This window comes from Cyprinus carpio, chromosome B15, assembly GCF_018340385.1.
Source record: "Cyprinus carpio isolate SPL01 chromosome B15, ASM1834038v1, whole genome shotgun sequence".
In the NCBI taxonomy this organism is placed as follows: domain Eukaryota; kingdom Metazoa; phylum Chordata; class Actinopteri; order Cypriniformes; family Cyprinidae; genus Cyprinus; species Cyprinus carpio.
In genome coordinates this window covers 16,102,853-16,120,903 of record NC_056611.1, presented here as the reverse complement: position 1 = coordinate 16,120,903, position 18,051 = coordinate 16,102,853, and the positions used below count along the sequence as shown (strand labels likewise).

The following is an 18,051-nucleotide window of genomic DNA, read 5'->3' as shown; positions in this document are numbered from 1 at the left end:
AATATAAACAGCAACAACAATGACACTACCCATTATTTTTTTTTTTAAATACTAATTATTATTATTGGAGTTGTAACAACAACAACAATATTATTATTATTATTATTTGTGCATATCAAGTTAGAGTTTACTTGTTAGTATAACAAAAACTTTTACTGCCTGGCAAACACTGTATTTCCTTCAGGAAATGCAAATGATTTTGCTTTTGCTTTGCTGTTTTTCTGAGTGTTTGTTTAATATACATAATTTATGAACAGGTTGTCATGCTATATTTCTGGAGGAGGTAGCTGTGATCATGCCTATTTCTGTCCTGGCTCTCTTCATTACAAAAGGACAGCTGCAATACCTGAGAGCACTCCACTTGAGTAATAAACTCATAGTCTGAAATCTAGTCTACAGTCCAGTGTCGCTTATTACAGAGACCACTGTTTTATTTGCAGAAATATTCTCCTCTGTTATAGGGCTGGAGATCCACTGATATGTACATTAAGGGAGCCTCTTCCTGTAAGTGTTGTCATTTATTATTCATGGCATATAAATGTTTTAAATGGAAAGTGTGTCCATTTGTAGATCTTCTAGAAACAACTGTTGATAATGCCTCTTAGTAAATAACAAGTATCTGTCTGCATTAAAACTGACAGAGAAAGAAAAACTAATTTTTCGAGCTTATTACTTAGATCACCTTTGGATAACTTTTCTACTGAAATACATTAGACAAAGTTGGACTGGAAAAATAAATCAATTAATAGAACAGGGTGCCATATTTCACTTGCCTGTAGTTTAACAGACTGAGCAAAATACATGTAGTAAACCTGAAATTGCTCTAGGTCTCTAGAAATGCATTTCTTCATTTTACATGGTTTACACCAGTAAATAAAGGGCCAGAGATCATCTGAAGCAGAGAGATTTCATTTGAAAGGTTTGTAATGTAGCACATAATACCACACTTCCTTTAGTGTTAGACAGGCATTTGTTTTCGAGTCCAGTGATGTGTGAAAATGGCTTGCACAATCTTGCTTTTGGTTGTTATTCAGTGATAACGAATGTGAACTCTCCGTGCAGTATGTATAAATCCTCTTGAGATATGATTATTTATTTTGTGTGCATCATTACATAAATTGCTGTACTTTCTTTATTTCAAAAGACCATGGAATGGGAAACATTGCCACACACTTAACAGAACATAAAGATGGTAAAACTTTGATAGTTTCATCAATAATATTTGATAACAGTACTGGTAAGGTGCATTGCAGATCCAAATGTTTGGTTGTCTGTCCAGTTTTGATTTTTCAGCCCTTTCCAGATCTTTTAGCATGCTGGGTAAGAAGCAGACCTGATGGTGCTGGTAAATAATGTCTGTAGGGAGGTTTTAAAACCTGATGCAGCAGAGCCACTGGTCAAGAATGGAATTATGAGGTGAGATTGATGGGAGGAGGTCAGAAGAGATATTTTGGAGGTTTGTATGGAGAGGCAGTTCAGCAGTAGGTGTTTAAAAAGCTGGAGTGTTTCCTCATGGGAGATGGTTTCAAACAGAGATGGAGTAGGATGAGGCTGTAGGATGTGGCAAGTGTTCCCTGATGGAAATAATTTACAAGAGGCATGTGCCAGGTTTTGATTGTGATTGCATTTAAACTTCAAAGCATAGATGTAGTGAAGATTTAGTTTTTGTCAGTAGAAAGTAAAAAAGAATGCTTAAAACACACACAAACACAGTTTTTTTTTGTTTTTTTTTGCAATAGTAAGAGGCCTGAAATAGCACAGTCAGAATAACACACAATCTTTGTCATCTGTATAAACTTGTTCTAAAAAGTTGAAAGGAATCCTTTAATTGGTAAATACTTCAGCAGCAAACAAAGAGACTGCTCTGCCCAGTTTCTGCAGACTCAAATAACAGCCGCAGTATTTCTTGACCTACTCAGTATACGGTGTTTCAGACAGGTCTTTTCTCTGAGAATCATGCAGGTCCTCAGTGTGAAGCTGAGATCATTCTGAGATAATCTAGTCACTAAGTTTTGAACTTAAAGGCAATCTTTGTTTGAGTTTAAATTAACTGTTTTGAAATTGTCTATTTTTTTATTATTATTTAATAGTTTCTTCATTACAAATTAGATTATCATAACAGTTTCAGTTTGCAATTGAAAGTTCAATTACAAATTAATCACATTTTAAGATTGTAAGATTCAGAAATGTGCTTATTTGATTAGTGACCTATTTTTTTTATTTATATTTTTATTGTATTCTTCTTTTGTGTATTTCTTCTTTTGTATTTTTATGACATGCAATTTCATATTTTAAATGTACAAATATCCTAAAACTTTATATTTTCAGCTTTAAATAGGAACCCCAGGTTTTTATTGAAGTTTTAAAGTTTTGGACTTATAGTTTAGATAGAACTTTCATTTATTATTTTCAATTATATTTATTTATTCATACAAATATTAACATACTGCTATAATAAACAGACTTGCAGGGTTTCATCCTCCACTGCTGGATGAAAGCATTACACTGGCCTGCTCTCTCCATACTGTCATTTTGCGTTGCTGTTGCCATGGTTTCCCTGCATCGTGGGTATAGCAACCAGCAGGCCTGCCATTTTTAGTCTGTGCTGAGACCAAGCCTGCTGGCAACATCTCCCTCGCTACTGTATTACAGCACTGTACAGATGAACCTCGCTGAGAGACATCCTTTTCAATCCCTTACACAATTTACTTCTTGTTTCATTGTTTAATCAAGAGTCGCAATAGATTGGAAAGCATCTGGCGCTGGTGGAAACAAATGGTCTCTGTGCTGTGTGTAGAAATAATTTCTAGGTCTATGAGCCATGTGTTCTCTTCCTGAGAGGTCGGCATAATAAAGCAGCCATAATCCCAATGATGAAACCTATAATCCTGACCTTTGGATTTAAGCTTCACTGGGTTCCTATACATTACTACTTTAGCAAGATTAAATCGTCATCTTTCTCATTGTAAGATTAGACACAAATCTTACGTTTGTGTTAGTATCAAACAGGGATCTAATCTCAACATATTATCCTTCCCAGTGGTACTGTAAAGAAGAGGAATCTGTTTTATAGAAAAGCAAGATGGGAGTATGTATACTGTTGCATACGTGAGCGTAAAGATAAAGCATTTGCATATATGCATTTCAAACCCGACGGATTACTGGAGTGTTGGAAAAATCCTAATTCTCAGATGTTTTCCATTAGGCCTAAGTGTTTGTCCTTATGTGCAAAATTTATATATCCTACGGAAAGCATTTTAAAGGCGCCATGAACTGAGAAATCAAAATTCCCTTGATCTTTTGATATATAAGAGGTCATTGTGCTATAAACTTTCACATTAGTCTAAAAACAGCTTATATTGAAGCCAATGTGCCAAAACGACAGTTTGTAAACCGTGCCACTTCATGAGATAATAGTATGGCAAAAACTCTGCCTGCACAGAGGAGGATCAATGCCTGCTTCTACATCACTGCCTGTTTAGCCCCACCCACCGATTCGCGCACGTAGTGTAAATAATGAGAGCGGCAAACACAGGTCTACGCAGAAACCAAACGATTTTCTATGTGCGTTTAGAAATTGTCATATTTGGCAGTTGGCATTAGAAGTTATATTACTAATAACAGTGGCATATGAGAAGTTTAATACCATAAAAATGTAAAATGTGACTTTTTCCGAAGCTGCTGTACATAAAAAAAAAAACACAAGGTGGCTGAATTTGCATGCTATTTAGATAGCAGAAGCTTATAAGTGTTCATTACTTTCATTAGTTCATTACTTTAATTATTTTTTTAGCACCCTCTCTGAACTGTTAAGCCCTTCCTTAGCACCCCCGACAAAAAAATCCTGGAGCCGCCACTGGTTTTTAACCTAAATCACTGCAGCATCCATCTGTGAAGGATGTAGGCTGTCAGATATACACAACTGTAAGCCAATCATAGCAGTGAGCAGTTACTTCTGAATTATGTTTTGTGATGTGAACATCTTGATAACATTGTAAGTGGACCTCAGAGAACAGTATAAGATAATAAAAAAAGGCAGTTCATGGCCCCTTCAACTTAAAGGCATACTGTAGTTCGCTCAAAAATACAAATTTGCTGAAAATGTACTCACTCTCAGACCATCCAAAATGCAGATTTGGAGAAATGTAGCATCACGTCAACTGCTCACCAGTGGATCCTCTGCAGTGAACGGGTGCTGTCAGAATGAGAATCCAAACTACTAAAGAAACAAACTCATCTTCATGTGCATCTTGGATGAGGGTGAGTACATTTTCAGCAAATTTTCATTTTTAGGTGAACTATTCCTTTAATATCCATGCAGTCTACAAGTTTTGTGCTGTAATTTTCTGGTCTCATTTGAACATATGCCACATTTTTAAGTTTCAAAATGCCATTTTGCATTTGTCAGTTTCTTCAACAGTCATCATCCATGCGGTGACTGCAAACTGGAAAGGTTAGATTCGGTGTGACTCATGTAATAAATGCAGTAATTGCGATGAAGCTGCTTCCCCGACCACGCGTAGGTTAAGTAGGACCAGCGTGTGGGTTTGAATGATGAAATGCTGTTCTCAAGCGGAGACAATTGAAGCCTACAGATGCATACAGCTCACGATGTGCTGCTCCCGCTAGGGTTGATGGATGTTGTTTCTGAGGGGAGAAGAGACAATATGATGACTGAAGATTGGATGCTAGAGTACAACTCAGTGATCTATGTTAAATTTGTGAGCTCTGACAAATCTTGGCTTCATATCTGTCACTTTCTGTTGCGTGAGTTGCCAGGACATGAGGACTCCACTGCCACCTATAAACAAATCACTTATTGCATCGGCCTTGAATAGAACAATCCAGATCCCTTTTTAGATCAGTTAATACAGTTTAAGGTGGGTTCATTCTTCAAAGTTACAAACTTAGCTACAATAATGATACAGCAACAGTAATGAGTTACAAGTTACTTAGCTACAATTGCACTGATACAATTCATTAAAAACTTTCAAATTTAATTGAAAACTTTAACATTTATTAAAAATGGCAGGGGAATGTTGTCATACTGTGTCACAATGAAACCTGCCATTAAACATTCTATTAGGCTTTTCAGCTAAATTAAACAATAAAACCATTATGAATCACATCAATATATATATATATATATATATATATATATATATATATATATATATATATATATATATATATATATATATATATATATATATATAATGCTAAAGGGTGTCATACCAAACATGAAACCATTCGCCAGCCAATATTGTGATTAAAAAATTTACTGAAGATATACAATTATTATAAAATTTTAAATACGTGACAATTGCAACATAACGTTTATGAAAAGTATGCTCAAAATAGCAACTTTTTGTCAACGAAACACGTTGTAAGATTGCCCGTTTGTAGAAGTCAGGTTGAAAGTAGACCCAGCGGCGCATGCGCACTGAGCATGTCTGTCATGAGTAAGTGGCTATTTAGTAAGAAAACAAAGACAGGCGTCTCTTATTCTACAGCAGCGGAGGTTTGACTATGGAGCATCTGTACTGCTCATGTGGCTGCAAAAGGAAACAAAAGGAAACAGTAATCATTCTCTGTCACTGACATCTTCTGAAAGAGCTCGTTGTTGAGGCGCTGGATTTCTTTATTTTCTACAGGACTCATTAAGATCCACAGGTCTTTAGATTCACGAGCATCACCACGGAACCGCTTCTAGTTAAAGACGTTTACGGATGTTTGCATCTCGGTAAGAAATCTCAAACTTTCTCTTGAGAAACACGACACGTTCATTCCGTCTCGTAGACCTGTATGGAACATCAGCTCCGAGTTTGCCATTTCATTGCGACGTCTCTCTGTTAGTGATGTAAACATCTGAAGTAAAATGTAATGTAATCAAATTAACAACCGCGCTGTCCGTGATGTGATGATGAACCCATATTCAATAGGTGTTCACATCTGAATCTTATATATATATATACACACATATATATATATATAAATATATATATATATATATAAGCATTTTAACCTCTTCTAAATCAAGTTAGTGACGGTTTTTCTTTTCTCTCCCTAACCTTAGGAAGACTCAATCTGAGACGCCGCCCTGTTGTTAGATCTCCCAGTATGTCAACTCATGTGAGGCTTGTGTTGCATTTGCTATTGCTCTTCATATTTGCTGGTAAGTGTTTTGAATTTTTAAATGAATAATTTGAATAATAAATGACGACACACACCATTTTGCCCTTTAAAAATAAGGAAAGAAAATGCTAGAGAGATACAGTAATGGTAATATTAAGAGTGTGTTTTGCAAAATCTTGTCTTCATTTTTTCAGAAATTTAATACCATTTATATGTGTTAAACTGATCATATTAATAATAAGCATAAGAGTTTTTGTAATTAAAGTAATTTCTAAGATAACGTGTGATTGTGATAAGCACTACAGAATATCAGAACTCAGTATGTATAAATTTAATTAATTAATTTATTTATTTATTTATTATTATTATAATTTTGTTTTGTTATATGGACAGAACATTAGTACAGACAGTATGTAAGGTACTTATTTGTGACTTACAAATTCACATATCTGTTAAAAAAACATACATGATCCCATACAGAGATGGCATTGATTCAGCTCTAAACGGTCCCATAAGTGTCAGTGACTCACACTGCATCTCCTGACAGATTGTGGCAGTCTGGTGTCATCAGAGCATTAAGAGATTTAAAATAGAATTTCATCTACCACTAACTTCGCATTCTTTGACTAGTGGTGAAATATGTCACAACTAGTCATCGTTATTATACATTGTCTGTGCTTGTGGGATGGACAACTACATTTGCCATTTCCATTGGCCCATATGACCCTTCAAACAGAAAAGGCGCTATCAGTCTTGACAGCTTGTGCTTGAGGCTGTGAGTTATGTAAGATGGCAACAATGGCAGAGAGGTTATGTTCACAGTCGAGCGAACACTCCAGAACAATCTTCACATCACTCTGCTCAATGGGGCGTTCTCTGCCGCCAATACTGAGCATGTGTCTGCAGCAATAAGGTATGTTTTCATCTGAGCGGGCGTCGGGAGTGCTCTGAGCTCCTTCTGGAATTGGAGCTTGTAATGGATAATGATCTCTCTCTGTCTCTCTTTCTCATTCTCTGGTGCTCCCTTGAGAAGTCTCTGCCTCAGATTTAATGGACCTCCATAAAGTATATGCAGCTTGAAGCTACGTTTTTGGAAAGGTGTTAACTTCTCACTCCAAAGGGCATGATTGGATGTCCTACATGTTGATGAGAGATGCAGTGTGTGTGGTAATACTTTGTGTGTTTTCTGCAGTTCAGGAGGTCAGACTGGTGTGTGTGGATGTGCCATCAGAAACAGAGGCAACCGTAGGCGGTGTTATGAAGTTAACCTGCATCTACTGCATGAAACGAGAAGAGATCTCTGCCAAGACCAAAGTGGATTGGTTCTACAACGGTTCTGCGTCAGATTACAGAAGAATGCTTGTGAGATTACCTCTTAGCTTGTGCATTTCATTGTATTTAAAAATGAGCACATCTGACACACAATCATCTCCTCTATGCAGATCTATCAGTATGATCACGAGCCGCAGGAGCCAGAGGATGCAGAAATGTACTGGAAGGGCCGTCTGACATGGAACGGCAGCAAGGACCTGCAGGACATCTCCATTAGCATTGTAAATGTCAGCGCAAGTGACTCTGGCACATACGAATGTGAGGTGTCACGCTTCTTTGAGTTCGATTCATTCAAGCATACCACCAACAAGAAAATCACAATTGAACTGAAGGTAAAAATGCAAGGTAAGTGAGCGAACACTCTGCTACGTCTCGCCATATTCGATCTGATTATTTCATCTCTACAGTGTGAATTGGATGGCTGCACCGCAGGCCATTTCCAAACATGCTGTAACCTAAAAATCAGATACTGTTGACCTCAGTACTGCCCTTCCTTCAATATAGTAACTGTGTCCTTATGTGTTGTTTGCATTGTTCTAGTAATGCTGTGCTCTGTTCTGTTTTTATTGTTATTTAAGCCTACTTATTGGAAGGCAGGAAGTTGTTTTCAGGGCTTTATCTAAGCAGCCACTTACCTCTCTGTGTGTTGTAAGGGGTAATGTAAAGATTCTGGTTTGTATGCTATTCTCTGGATGCCTGAGATTGCTGAATGCAGAGTATTTCCTCTCACTTCAATCGAATATACTTTACCTCATGTATATTTGTCTATATTTAATCATGCAACCGCAATGCATCATCTCTATCTGCGAGTGTCTCGGTTCGCAGATAGAAATAGACAATGTTGTATTTAAGTGGTGGGTTTAGAGGATATTTTTGAATTGCAAGCAGCCTTCCAGAACCACAAACTTACAGTACAACTCTGCTTTTACATTCAATGCCATTTTAGATCTGTTCACTGCAGTGCATGAGACCTTTGTAAATATACTCTTTATAATCTGATCACAGGTCCTTTTTGACAATTGTACAAGATTTGTAGAATTATATGCACTTGTATTCTCTAAAATGTCACATGCGCTGCACTATCATTGATGTACAGTATACAGTGGTTCTCACCTTTTAAAACCCATTTTTAAATGCAGAACATTCTGTTGATAAATTATTCATATAATCAGATCAGCGTGGGTGGGCTTCTGCTCTGAAGGGTGAAGCTGAGAACCTCTGATCATGCAATCACTTTGCGTTGATCTTTAAAAGACAGTTTACTTGTCTTACAGTATGTCATGTAACCTTTGAGTCTTATTGTCCTCCAAGGGAAAGCTGACATGAAGTATCGGAGCATGTTTGTTTCATTGTGTGGTTTTGTGTTTGCATGCAAATGATTTACTGTAATGTGTCTTCTAAGGGACAGGCAGAAAAATGAAATTTCTGCCTAATAAACACCTACTGAGGGATAGTTCACCCCAAAATGGAAATTCAGTCATCATTTACTTACCCTCATTATGCTTTTCCGAACCTGTATGACTGACTTTCTTCTGCAGAACACAAAATAATATTTTTTGAAGAATGTTGGTAACCAAATAGTTTTGGTTTACTCCAATTATATCCATGAAATGGAAGTCATTGGGAACCAGAACTGTTTGGTTACCAACACTCTTCAAAATAAATAATTTTAAGTTCCAAAAAGTAAGTCATACAAATTTGGAAATACATGAGGCTGAGTAAATAACTGAATTTCCATTTTTGGGCAAACTACCCCTTTAAATTAGAATCTTTTTTTTTTTTTTTTTACATTTTCTTACCAGCAGCTGATTCATTTGGATTCTCTGCAGATCTTTTGCGCATGATATGCTTTTGTTCATATAACAATAATAATATAAAAAAAACATGCAAAAAAGTGGTTAGAAACCATTCAATCAGAAATGTAAAGTACCACCTGGATGCAAAGCATGACTGCTCATCTCTGAGGTGACTTATAGTTGCACTTGGTTATAGTTTTCTGGTGACCTGAAATAGCTTTAATGACTCTCCTAATGCATTACAGCAGATCAGCTATATTTTGACTTGCCCACTCATGCATTTTGCACTTTTGTCCTCATTTTCAGTACACTTGAGACTGTCATTTTCTGGATGAATTCCTCACAGACATCCTTAGTGGCACCATATCAGTCCAACAGGCCTTCTCTGATTGCTCAATTAATTGTACAAAATTCCCTCTGATTGCATTTTTTTTCATTTTCTCAGCGAGTGTAGACACCACAGCGCTGTACTCCAAGATCATGATGTATGTGCTGCTAGTGTTCCTCACATTCTGGTTGCTGGTGGAAATGATCTACTGCTACAGAAAGATCTCCAAATCTGAGGAGCTGGCTCAGGACACTGCGTGAGTATTACATTATCACGTGTCTTCAAGAAACAAACTATATATTGGGTGACCTGAGGTTATAATATTTGTACACAATTTTTATTTTTGGGTAAACTATTCCTTCATCCATCAAAATTGATCTATATTTACTAAATTATTCAATTCTCTCCATGGAAAAGTAGGATAAAATATATTCTTACTCTGACATGACATTCATTCAACATCAACTAACTTGAAGCTTCAATCATTAGTGATAAATTTAACACTGTATTCAGGAGATTGAGTTGCTGGATGCATGATAGACTACCATGACACACAAACACAGGCAAGCACACACACCGATATGGTTAATAGGCATAAGTGCTTTAAAAGTGTGCATTAGTGTGACTCAATCCTATCAGTCATGCAGAGCATATGGAAAATAAAGTGGTGGCCTGTCAGCCTTACAGTACCTGTTGTAATCAGATTCCAAACTGATACTCATTGATCTTACTGTCATGTGACACAGCATTGGGCCATTTAAACTTTACTTTTCTTTCTACACTTTCTTTACCAGTTTAATTTGTTGTCAGTCATTTCTTCTTGATTTGTTTGTCAGTCATATGAATATGTGATGTTATATTGTTGTCCTCACTCTGCCAGCAGGAAAAAAACACGGAGATCCCCAAACTTCAGCATCGAGTATTCAATATCAGAGTCACTGAATATTATAGAGATACATCAGCCAAAAAATAAATTGTCATTGTTTATTTGCCTCACATCATTCCAGACCTGTATGGTGTCATTTTTTAATCTCTCCAGCAAAACACATTTGTGAAGAATCATTGCACTAATTGTCATACAATGACCACATAGTGATTATTATCGAATGATGACTTAAATGTGTACTTAAATTAATTTTATTATATTTTAAGGGTCTATCTGTATATATCGGAGCCTTTATATGGCACACTAAAAAGAATTGTTTACCTAAAACATGCTTCATCTGTTAATATCTACATTAAATTTCTATTCAAGACAGCAATATATATTTGTATTAAATTATATTTTTTATAATTTGTTATATTTTAATTTTTTTAAATAAATGGCTCAGCCAAAATACATCAGGTTTCCCTAACAAATTTAAGGATTAGATGAGGTAGGAATATCTCCACTTTTTAATTGTGCAAGAGCTGCATTAAAAATAATTTTGTGTTACATGGAAAAAAAAACGGCATACAGATTTGGAATGACATGATGATGAGTAAAAACAAAAATAATAGCTATAATTTGGGTGAACAATTGCTTTAATGTGGTGATGGTAGGAGTCCTGGTTAAGTTGGTGCCGCAGTGCACCCTCAACTCTTAGTTTTTGCCTTTTCCTTTTGTACCCATTTGTCTACAGGACAGACTACTTAGCCATTCCCTCTGAAAATAAAGAAAACCCGGGCCCCGCTGTAACGGAATAAAAGTCACACACCTTTACGGTATTTTTGATTTTCCCTCTCAGTTAGAAACATCATCAACAATTCCCCGCTCATCCCGAGTAGCTGACTAGAACCCTTCCACCATCGCTGTCTGTTTCTTCTTGTTCACATCCTTTCTTAAAGGGGTCATGACATGATTTTTTTAATTATTATTTTAATATGTTCCTTGAGGTTTACTTTTTTTGCACAAAAAACAAACAAAGCATATTTAAAATGTGCCTAAAATTTCAACCCTCATTCTGTCCCTCTGTCTAAACGACCCGTTTTAAGAAGTGTGTCCTTTAAGGCTTGTCAGTAATCGGTCACTATTATGATTGGCTAACGTCATAGCATAGGAACCCGTATCAACGGCCCCTCGCTATTAAATTTATTTTGACAACATAAAAAAACTGTAATTTCCAGATAAAGCATTATGAAATCATTTACTTACTGTTTGTGATGCAGCTGCAGTCAGATCTAGTACTGTTTCATCTTTCAACAAATGTTTTTTTGTAATTTTTCCATGACACTCAAAACAAAATGCTTTGAGCAATCCTCAAGACACAATCCAGGATGCCATTAAAAATGAACTAACCACTTGTTCCTTGCGCTGGGATCCTTCTGATATCTGTACAATGACACAAAAGAGCTGTTTAAATCAAACGTGTTAAAGTGAACGTTCTTTAACTCCATTGGTACTATTGACGGCAGACTTAAGTCCGTGGACTGCGTCAGAATGCAAATGTGCATCTGTATACTGTATCCATTGTAGACAAAGAGTTTTCGGTAGTGATTGTAATTTCTATTTTCTTTTGACGCAACGCGGCACTCGCCTTCAGTGTAATCAAGTGTCAGCTGTTGAGCGACTGAGTGCCGGTGGGCGGGGCCTATGGTAAGAAGATGACTATTCATCGATGTCTTGCTCTGGAGGCAATGTTTATGCAAATGTTTGTGACACTATGATGCCAAACGAGCCGTTTTTGGAACATGATTAAATAAATGCTTTGTTTATAATGAGGAGGTGGTTTTAAGCTATGAAACTTGCAGGGTGCTTTAATAGTACAAAGACAAGGCCAAAAGATCAAGGCAAATTTGATTTCTCATGTCATGACCCCTTTATCATCACCGGATTTTCATTCCCATTCACTAAGACACATGCCACTCTTCTGTTCATTGCCATATCTGTCCAAGCAATTACTAACTACAGCTGATCTCTCAAGATAATTCAGTGAGAAGTAAAGTACAGCCGCGGTAATGCTGAGGTCAGGGTCTGCACTCTTTATCTCCTTGATCGATAATTTTACATTGTGTAAAGTGATTCGGAATATGAGAATGCATTGATAGATGTGATATGACATGGATCCATTTATTCTAAATTGCACTGCTCTTTTTTTATTTACTTTTTTCATTTCTATGCAGCTTCCTTTAGTGTCATCTAATATGTTTTACCAGAACTGGAGTGATTTGTAATTTGGTGGGGCTCTTCTAATAGAAAACCCTGTGGAATTTTCTAGAAACATGATTTGAGTAGTGTGGAAGTGTAGATATTATATATATATATATATTTTTTTTTTTTATTTTTTTTTTAGAAATTTTTTTTTTTGGGAAGAATAGCTGCCTTTTAATTTAAAAAATAAAAAACATCTTTGTGGAATTCTAATAATTCTCAAGTATAATTCTAATAACCATTTATCTAATAATAACATTTTAATTCAGATACTATTAGGATTTATGGTGCAATATATCTCAGCTAACCAAATCTGGACATTGCTTTTTGTTTCAGGTACTGACGATTCTTAATAGTGACCAGTTTAAAATGGAGACCAGGCACTTATCTTGTTCTGACACTCCCAAGAGCTGCTCTGAGAAACCAGGAAACCTGCCAAATCAAATCCCTCTTGTCTTGATAATGTGATGTGTGGAACAAACTCTCGACTGCTTCATTATCTCCCGCTGCCTCACTGGAGGTCAGCAGTAACACACGTCTAATCTCAGACTGATGAGGATCTGTATGTGTCCGTCCTCAACTTTTGCCTTAGTAGAGACACAAATACAGCAGCCCAGAGCTGGAGAGCTATCATACTGCCTATAGACGCACTTTTCTTAACCAAATGTCAATCATTACTGTCACAATGCCCATGTGAGCCTTTCCCTCTTTGGTATACGCTGTTCTTACTCTTTTGATAGCAATAGATGAAGATAAGTCTGGATTCCAATTAGACTTGGTTTTTATTGTATTTTCTATACAAGGAATCCCATTGTAGTATTTGGGTTTTTATTGCTTTTTATTTAAAAAAACAAAACAAAAAAAAACTCAGCTTTGCCACTTTGCAATCAATCATCAGTGAAACGGTGGCAGGTAAACCACTGTAATGAGGACATACTGTGTACAGCAGTGTGATTGAACCCATGGTGTCATTAGTGTTTACATTGGTCATAGCAGTCAGTTTGTCTTCTGAATGATCTTGCAGCATTAAAGCCAGATTAATACTGAACGGCATAATTATTACATTATTCCAACAATGGCAGTTTGTACTGAAGCCACATTGCCTAACCTGTTGTTATTGTTCAGTGATGTTCAGCAGCAGCAGTGAGGTCTGTATACCTTGAACACTTGCTTTATAACGCTACACACTCATTTCAGATTGACTGTAAACAGTTGTTGGAACTAGTAACACAATCTATTCAGCTGTTAAAATAACACTTGACTATGTGTTTGTATTTTCTTTTTTCACTGTTGCTATAATGACTTTATAGATTTGGAGTTTTCATGGTTTATTTCTATTGGTGCCGGCTTGTCGCTGTTAACTTTGTCTTTTGCACTGTTTTATATAGGTCACAATTGCCACCACAGAAACACTGCGCTTGCTCTACCCTGTTATAATGGAGCTGCTAATCACTTGCTCAAGCTTGTCATGTATATTAAACCAGATGCATTCCAAAAAATGTCTTGACTGCTTATTATTTTGAGTCCTTTTCCCCCAGCCTTAACACGTGGCATGTCATCTGAGTGCTAAACACACACACACACACACACACACACACACACACACTTTTTATTTTTAAATTAAAGCTTTGAGAAAGCATGCTAGATTTTCAACACCTTAGACAATCACAAGGTGCGTACTTATGCACTATTCTGTGACGTTTTTTAGTATAAATAGTGTGAGTAGTGCGTTCACACTGAAAATTCCAAAAAAGAAAAAAATGCACTTTAAACACCGGGATGATGCACTTAACCGAAAAAACGTGTGGAATGTAAACTTTATGCACTCAACTGTCACAGCTTTTTTTACGTAACGAAGGGGGAGGGGCTATCAGACTCCGATTATGAATAACAAAATAACCTTATATAATTCATACACTACATGGTTGAGTACATAGTGCATAAGTACATAGTGTAAAAGTGCATAGTGTATACTGTGTCATTTGGGACGCAGCTACAGTTCCCATAGACCAGTGGTTCCCAATCCTGGGGAACCCCCAACCCTACACATTTTAGATGTCTCCCTAATTCAAACACACCTGATTCAACTCATTAGTGAAGACTCCAAGACCTCAAATGTGTGTCAGATAAGAGAGACATCAAAAACGTGCAGTATTGGGGGTTCTCCAGGACCAGGATTGGGAACCACTGCCTATATCACGTGCACTTATAAATCACATGCATGTAATATACAAAAAAAAAAAAAAAATCTTACAACGCTGATCATGTTTCCTAAAGTAATTTCATAGCTGATCTGTATTATCACACATTGTGAACAATTATTCTAGTGTTATATAATGAATATGTAATGTGTATACCACTAATGAACAAAGAGGGCATTGTCAACAATGGTCTTTGTCTCCCTCTGTAGTTCATACAGTGTAACTGCAGTTGACTGAACTAGACTTATTCGTTTAAAAATTAACCTTTTGGTATACACTTTTTTTTTTTTTTTTGGACAGTTTTGAGGATTTAAAACTCACATTACTTTAAGTGCATTTACAATTAATTAATAGTTTAGAACAGTTAAGGCAAAAGCAACTTCTCAAAATCTGACAGTGTCACACGTCACAGATACAGACCAACACATCAGCATACTATTGTGGTCACAAAAAATTAGCTATTTTATATTTATCCAACACTTACCAATTTAAGAAATTCATAGAAAATAACTTTAATGCTAAATCAACTCTCCGAACTTAGTATTTTTTCAACCGCGTGATGTTAAGCTGATGTGAATGCAATCTCATTGTCTACCAACTAGAAAATGTCCAGAGAAATGTGTCACATAAAAAGTGTATTTGGGTCATTCTTCAATTAGAGTGGCAAAGGCAACATTTGTAACAACAAAAACAGTGACACCACAGAAAAAAATACTGCCTTTCATAAAGTAGGGACTGCCATCATGCAGTGATTTGATGTAACATTAGATTTTGTTAAACATAAAATCTATATTAACTCAATTAAACCTCTGCTGCTTTTTTATTTATTATTTAATTTAAAAAAATGTAAAGGGGTTTTGCTTTATTGTTTGTGTGTGTGTGTGTGTGTGTGTGAGTGTGTGTGTGTGTGTGTGTGTGTGTGTGTTTAGTTGTGAATATTATATAGTTTTAATTCACTGTTTTATTGTTAGTTTTAGTTATTTTAGTACATCAAGTTAAAATACGTGAAATTAGATGTTTCCTTGGCAACTAGCCTAAATGAAATATGTTTTAAGTTTTTTATAGGCTATATATTATTTCGGTTAAAGTTTTATTTCATGTAACGTAACGAACATTAGTATATGGTTTTTGTTAACTAGCCTATATGTCTACATACTCGAGGGCATTTTATAAACTGATAACTACAGACATATTTCTGCTATGTATTCTTTTACCACAAGAGTGCAGTGATTTTATTTTGAGTACGACAGACAACACTGCGGTGATCTCTCACGATGATCTGTAATGTTAAACGACACTTTTAATGAATGAATGGGGCTGACATTTGTAAAGTGGTCCCTGGAGACAACATCTGAAAACAAATTCATTTAGGTTGATCCTGCCTTTGTCAACATCCTCGATGTGTCCTTCTGGGGCTCCTTATATGACAGAATGTGCAGGAGAGCTCAATGTGCTCCTCTTAAATTAAAAACGACTCTTTGTTTTGTCTGTTAATTGCCTCTCAAAGTTCAGAGATTAGGAACAGAAGAAAGAAGCGGCGCGAGTCCCTACTGAACTCATTTTAAGACGCGTTACGGTGGAATGTATTTTCAACTCAGAGATCTGTAAGATTGAATAATGGCAGAGAATAAGAAAGAGGCAGAAATCTATTTCTTAGAAATTGAGAAGATCTATCACAACCAAAAACCAGAGGGGGCGTAGATGATCCGATGCACTGCAGGCCAGGGAGAAAACCCGACGCACCTCAGTGAGTTCACTCTGAGCTGATTCGATCCGCTGGGGCTTCAATGAGTTTTCTCTCTCCCTCTCTCTCGCAAGAAGCGCTACTGTATAAAAGGACATCATTACCTTCTCGCCGCTTAAATTATTTTCTAACATATTTCCTTACTTTCACCGTCGACTCCATCCATGGACGTTGTATAGCTTTATATGAGTCCAATCTTCACTGTAAAATGAATCCGCCGCTACTTTTCATATTTCGTATCACTCCGCGGACTCGAGCTCTGCCGTTTCACACAAACGCAACTGCCCCAGTTTTTGCTTAATTATCGCTTGTAGTGAAAATTAATTCCGAGCACTATAATATATATATATATATATATATATATATATATATATATATATATATATATACTATTTTTCACTACAAATAATAAATATCAACACACAAAACATTTTTTTTAATTTCAAGACAAAGCAATTGTTTTGTATATTGCAGTGGACTATTTTTTAGTGGAATTTAGCAGTTTCTATGGGCAAAACATTTTTTGTTTTTTAATTAATAACTTCTTTTATATTTTACAGAGGAAAGAAAGTCATACAGGTTTGTGACGACATAAGGGTGAGTAAAATATAAAATAAATTTTGTTTTTGAAGTGAACTATTCCAAATACTATTGAATAATAAACAATAATCTTACTATCCCAAAAGGAGGTTTTCCCAGCGATGTCATAGAAAATAAAATTTTGGTTCTCCAAAGAACCATTAGGTAAACAGTTCTTAAAAGAAGCCTCCACTAAAGACCCATTGACTACATGTTAAATTGTGATATGATAAAGTATAAGCCAAGGCCTATTCATTTTATTGATAGTGAAAGTCTGTATAAAAGAAATAGTTTGTCTACAAGAATAACAAATTATGATTATGATTTATTTTCAGACTTAGAAATATGCAGTACACACTGACACCTGCACAGGTAGGCTAAGTTAAAGTCACTTGTACTGGACCTTGCTGCCTACTTTATTTCAATATAGTGAAGTATTTTCAACTGAAATGGAATATTGAATAGAGGGCGGGGTTTTATTTTTGCGCTCCTTCTCTCCATCTCTCATTCACAGCAAACTAATTCATAGATTTCATTTGACAACAAAACCCTGACAAAACTGTCAAACTGACGTCATCAGAGAGGGAACAAAAACTCCAGAGCGGAAGCAAATGTTCAGATTTTGATTAAAGATTACCAAGAAAAATACTTTTTTTCAACGAATTAATTGTTCACCTCAAGACTGGCAATGGGCACTAACAAAATGAATATTGTAAATTTTGGTTTCATGTGGACTTTAAAATTTAAAAATTCAAATTAATTAACTCTTTAACGTCATTTCATCCAAATATGAAATACCTTTCCAA

The 18,051-nt window shown here is 36.0% G+C and overlaps 1 protein-coding gene across 4 annotated transcripts; it reads left to right on the top strand.

Moving 5' to 3' along the window:
- The first annotated feature begins 355 nt into the window (after positions 1-355).
- On the top strand, positions 356-14,220 carry LOC109103267 (sodium channel subunit beta-3-like). Of its 4 annotated transcripts, XM_019116650.2 has the most exons (7): positions 5,458-5,743; positions 6,077-6,175; positions 7,328-7,497; positions 7,578-7,812; positions 9,709-9,847; positions 11,214-11,295; positions 13,058-14,220. In XM_019116650.2, exons 2-6 carry the CDS (start codon positions 6,121-6,123, stop codon positions 11,275-11,277), a joined length of 663 nt encoding a protein of 220 aa, XP_018972195.1. In that variant the 5' UTR covers positions 5,458-5,743; positions 6,077-6,120; the 3' UTR covers positions 11,278-11,295; positions 13,058-14,220. The 4 variants fall into 4 exon arrangements, with proteins under 4 accessions (XP_042595392.1, XP_042595391.1, XP_018972197.1 ...); XM_042739458.1 differs by lacking the exons at positions 5,458-5,743; positions 11,214-11,295; positions 13,058-14,220 and adding exons at positions 356-504; positions 10,475-11,029; XM_042739457.1 differs by lacking the exons at positions 11,214-11,295; positions 13,058-14,220 and adding an exon at positions 10,475-11,029 and having other exon boundaries at positions 5,452-5,743.
- Positions 14,221-18,051: the final 3,831 nt, after the last annotated feature.